This window comes from Tachysurus vachellii, chromosome 10 (genome assembly GCF_030014155.1).
Source record: "Tachysurus vachellii isolate PV-2020 chromosome 10, HZAU_Pvac_v1, whole genome shotgun sequence".
In the NCBI taxonomy this organism is placed as follows: domain Eukaryota; kingdom Metazoa; phylum Chordata; class Actinopteri; order Siluriformes; family Bagridae; genus Tachysurus; species Tachysurus vachellii.
Window position 1 is genome coordinate 10287178 of NC_083469.1, and position 5829 is coordinate 10293006.

General features: G+C 38.0%; 1 protein-coding gene across 1 annotated transcript; it reads left to right on the forward strand.

Annotated features, from left to right (window-relative positions):
- The first annotated feature begins 398 nt into the window (after window positions 1–398).
- On the forward strand, window positions 399–2219 carry LOC132852238 (rho-related GTP-binding protein RhoB). The gene has a single exon (XM_060879319.1). It carries the CDS (start codon window positions 544–546, stop codon window positions 1132–1134), a length of 591 nt encoding a protein of 196 aa, XP_060735302.1. The 5' UTR covers window positions 399–543; the 3' UTR covers window positions 1135–2219.
- Window positions 2220–5829: the final 3610 nt, after the last annotated feature.

Sequence of the window (5829 nt, forward strand, 5' to 3'; positions counted from 1 at the left end):
TATTAACAATATTAATAATTAATATTAGTCAAATAGAGGTTGTAAAATATGTATAAAGCCATGGCATTCTTACGAATAAATAAATAATACGGTTTCTGTCCTAACTTTGCCTCAAGATGTCATTTTTGTATGTTTTTACCATTTAGATTAATCATCTTGTGAAACGTTTATACTTTTGTAAATAAACGTGCACAGTAATTTGAAGTGGCATGCGCGCATGCGCAAGCGCAAAAAAAGAGGCCGGCAGTTCTAGTCCTCGTGGTGAAAGAATAATCCACGCCCTCTCTGCTGATTCAACCAATAATATTGCGAGTTTAAAAGCATGAAGTCATCGTGCTGCTCTCCATTGGAGTGCTATATTAAGAAAGCAGCGAGGTTGCTTTATAAAGAAGTTCTGTCCAGCAGCTGTTCATGGAAACGTCGTGGTCCAACCTTGTGAGAGGAAGTGACTGTAGATTATATGGCGGCGCAATAAAAGCAGAGAGATCACTTGTATCTAATAAGGTTGTTTAGTTATTTGCAGTGTTTGACAGAACCAGTACAATGGCTGCTATCCGAAAGAAGCTGGTGGTGGTTGGGGACGGCGCATGCGGTAAGACCTGTCTCCTGATCGTGTTCAGCAAGGACGAGTTCCCGGAGGTGTACGTCCCTACAGTGTTTGAGAACTATGTGGCGGACATCGAGGTGGACAGCAAGCAAGTGGAGCTGGCGCTGTGGGACACGGCCGGACAGGAGGATTACGACCGGCTCCGACCGCTTTCCTATCCGGACACGGACGTCATACTAATGTGCTTCTCTGTGGACAGCCCTGACTCGTTAGAGAACATCCCTGAGAAGTGGGTTCCCGAGGTCAAACACTTCTGCCCTAACGTGCCAATCATACTGGTGGCCAACAAGAAGGACTTGCGCAACGATGAAAACGTGCGCAATGAGCTAGCGCGCATGAAGCAGGAGCCGGTGAAGGGCGAGGACGGGCGCGCCATGGCTGTGCGCATCGGTGCCTACGACTATCTGGAGTGTTCAGCTAAGACTAAAGAAGGCGTTCGGGAGGTGTTTGAGACCGCCACCCGCGCCGCGCTACAGAAGAGGACGAGACCCTCTCCGGGCTGTGGTCAGTGCTGCAAACTGCTCTGAACAAGCTTCAAATGAACTCTTCTGAAAACACCAAGAAATCACGACGTGTCCTGCTCCGTCGCTGCACAAACGCGCACGCAGGGCAGCAGCTGTTGATGTAAAATGGGCGCGTCTCCTTTTTGTGTAGTATTGAGTTCTTCTGAAGCCCGTTGAGAGGGAGAGGGGACACTGAAATACTCCCTTGGTCGTTGCATTATGGGATCGGACGACTAGGGTTGAATGGCAAACCTATTAGTCTACTACAAGTCCGACATTGGGGTTTACAGATATGACTTGCCTTCCTAAACACTTATAGGGTCACAATTTGACGCCTGGGGTTATCCTGCTTCCAGCCATGACTAGAGAGAGACAGAAATATGTTTCTTACAAGGAAACGGTTGCCACGCAGTCCTGCAAAATCTTGAAGAAATGCATGAGGCTGCATAGAGTGGGGGATGTGATGTGGGTGGTCAGGGCTGTGTTTCATTGTGCTTTGCTTAAAATTCAACATGCTTTTAATCACAGCCAGGGATTTATTTTTATTTTTTAAATAGTGCATCAAAATGTTGCCATAGAAATCACAATATGTATACAATGGCCCATTTCATTGCTTATTTTATATGCACTGGATGACCGTGCAGTAGAAATGTACATAAATAAGTTATTGTTTTTATTTTTTAAAACTAGGAATTTTTAAAATACCAGTTCTACAATGATCAGCATAATCTCACTGCACTGAAGAAATAGCTATTTGCTGTTTAAAAAGAATGAAAAATAACAATGTACAAGCCCTTATCTTTGTGTTTGTTACCAGCGAGACACATAGCTTAAGAGATTTACAATACATGCATATATTCGACTTCTTTGTCTGTGGTACTTTTAAGTTTGACTTTAAAATAATGATTTCTGTTGTAAGTTGCCAAGTTTACATAAACCCAGCAAGTATTTCACATGAATGAATGTTTGACAGAACAATTATTAAATATGTAAATGTCAGTTGTTGACAGAAGCCTTAAGGCTTCACCATCTTTCTTTTTTTCTTTTCTTGTGGTATTATTTGTGTAACTGGTTTTACAGTAATAAAAATTGGAAGTGAAATAAAACAAGGGTGGGGTCAGATGCTTTGTGCACAACACTGTCTAAGTTTCACTAAACAGTAGCCAGACATTAAAATGTGCTTTATAAGTATTTATACACATTGATATTAACAGCAAAAAATATATAATTGTGTTTCCCTTCACACAAATTTATGATTTTGACAAAATCTAGTAAATGAATAAAAAAAATACATAGCAATATATTGACCTAACATTATACATATAAGGATGTAATGCAAAATGCAAGTTTGAGTATTGGACCATCTGTTCAATTTTCAAGTAAAAATGGTCTACTTTTGGATAAGATATAAACGACAGTGTCCTTATCTGCTAAATTGACTTTTGTCTTTTACAATTACCCCTGCAACAAAATACCAGCACGTACACCTCACATGTTGTGTGAAAAAATATTGAGTGAGATAGGGTTTGTTATTTTGACTTTGAAGAGTTTAGTGTTTCTAGTTAGATTTTAAGTGAGATTACCTGCTGCTCAAATGTCTGGGCTTTTTCCCACACAATACACATTCTCTGAGATTATAGTACAGGCCTTCTGTAGACCGTTACACACCAGATTTACTTGATATTTGAAACTTGAAGGTGAGGCTTCCGCATTGCTAATTTGGTGAACAGTTATCAGTGCTCTTCTCATTAGCACATGAAAGTTTGCTCTTTAGACGATTTCACATGCCCCAGCAAGTTTACAATGCTTAAAGCCAAATCACAGTGGCTTCAAATATATGGAGAACATTCTTGCAGAACACTGAAGGTTGTCATGCTGCTGATGCAACTAAGAGAAATGAAAATGACAGTAAAAATACAATGTGATGATGTAACATTATGACCTAGAAATGCTTTCACATTGTGCTAACCCCTTTGTGTTGTAATTGGCCTATTAATGTTTCCATTTGTGACAGTGGAAACTAAAACGATATGTCAGACCTATCAAAGGAAAGAGTGACACATCTTATCCACCCAATAACAGGATACAAGACTCCCTGATATTTTGTTCCTTCTTTATGTTCATATTACAACAGCAAAATAATTTTCAAAAGTCAAATTATTGGGTAAAGCATTTTGTTATAGGTAAATAATTTTGCTCATCTTTGTTCCTCACAGATATTTTCAGTAATCCAGTAGACATTGTACTTTCTATTGTCATGTACTAAATAATAAATAAATATAAATATACTAAATAATCCCCACCATATCAATAGTTACACCTTTTTTATTCAATTGATGAGGAACGATAAAATTCCTGTGTAGGTTGTTATTATAACGCATTAAAATAAATATGTGCCCTGCGATGAGTTGGCACTCCGTCCAGGGTGTATCCTGCCTTGATGCCCGATGACGCCTGAGATAGGCACAGGCTCCCCGTGACCCGAGGTTGTTCGGATAAGCGGTAGAAAATGAATGTATGAATGAAAATAAATATGTAGTTTTAGAAGAAAATGAATCAACACCTTCTGACCAATCAGAATCAACAATTCTTCAGAGGAACGGTGACTACTGTCACATTAACACTGCTTACCTTCTAATTTACCCTTTACACATCTACACAGAAGTTTCTCTAGTAGGACATTTATGATAATATAGACATTGATTTAATTTTTGATATTTGCCTTCCATGACATTTTGGGTCACAGTGTAAAACATCTTGTTGCTGGGTATAATCTCCATAGTTGAATAAAACAATGTAATAAAAATAGATGACCTACTTAATGCTTTTGAGTGCCAGTTGACTGATCTGTTCCTATTAGCAAGAGCAGTTTGAGCCTGACACACACACACACACACACACACACACAGAGCTACATCCTTTATATATTAGGCGTCTAGTGATTGGTACACAATTCTTACCTGAGGAGTATAGATGCAGAGTGTAGCATTTTCTTCCCAGAAAATCTTCACAATCTCTTGGATGAATATGGGGGTGGCAGGGATATAGGCCATCAAAGAATAGACAAGGCATACAGAGAGAGCTCGGGGGAGGATGATGAGATAGCTCAAAGGGAAATGTGGGCTGACTAGTTTGGATGGATGAAAGGCTGGATATATTGATTTATTTATGTATTTTAAATCTCTATATTTGGGGCCACATGTCACTGGGGTACTCTGCTGCAAAGCCCTAGTCTGCAAATTCAAAACATATAGTTACACAGAAATCATATGAAAGACATAAACTAATTCCATTCAATTCAATTCAATTTGAGTGAACATTAATATAGATTTGTACATCCATCTGTACACTTTCAGAAAAAAGGGTACTAAACTAGATCCTTTTCATGTGTGTTTACATTTAATAGCTTTAATATGTCTTTCACCTGGAAATGTGTTAATAACATTGCAGTGGTAAGCTTTAGAGAAACACTACATGAATCTTTGTAGGTAAAATATACTAATGGAACAAAAGGGTACCACCCCAGCAACAAGGAAGGCTACAGTTTAGAAACCTTTTTAAGTAACTAACTGTTCTATTAACATCAATAAAGAAACAAAAGCAGTTTCCAATGCATCAGACAGTGTATACAGTTTCAGTCCATATTTGATGAAATAATGAGAATCAATAGTGTTGTGTGTACTTTACCAAAAGGGAAAAATACTAACTTTACACAATGACAGGATATGATATGAATGGGGTAAAATCTTCACAAATCAACTGCCTGCACTAACAAACGACAGCTTTGCTCATCACCTAATTTTACAAAGGAAACCTGCAGGAAACACTTAGAGATGAAACCTAAAATAAATGTCTGACAAGTGACCATTGTTTTGAATCAGCTTTGCCAGAGAGGATGTCTGACCGCTTGATCCATATCCTACATTGGTAAAGTTTTCCACAGAGTGTTAGGACACAGAATAAATAGGCACAGCCATCTGTGTACCTTCAAAAGTCTATTTGTGAACGGATGAAAACAACGCTGTGATTTAGTAATGTTATTAGCATTTTCTCCTCTTACATCACAGCTAAAGATTAAAATACGTTTTTTTTGCACAACATTATTAAAATGGCCAGCTACTGAAACTTAGCACTAATGTTTAATAGGCTACTAGTTGACTTAGCTGATGATATCTCTTTAAAGTATTCAATGTTAATTCTTAGCCATGTGTGCTAGCTAACTCTCTAATGATAGTTAAATTTCTAGCAAACATTTCTGAGCAGTTCTTCTTTATCCTTTTCAGAGTGGCAGAAGATCTGAACTCTATCCCATATATTTGGTCATACTAATTGCAGTTTATCCAGCTTTCATGATATTTGTGAAGAAGGAAAATTGTTTGTTTTTAAAGATGTTTTAGAGTCAAAATAGCTGCTAGTGGCAAATGGACATAACTGAGATTTGTATGGTTTTCAGTGTGACCATGCAGATGTTAGATCAAGTATCAGTAATTGTAGTAAATGTAGTTTACAGTGGGAAACAATTTGCAATATGTTATAAAATTCTAAAACAGTATCCCACAGAAAGTAACCCCAACTCAGTTTAGTTCATGATGTTTCATTCTAAACTTTGGAGAGATTTGAACCTGAAAAGACAACATAAAGACCCAGCCTTCCAGTAAGACCTACACAAATTATATTATTCTATATACAGGAAGTGTCTTTCTAAACAACCGATCTCAC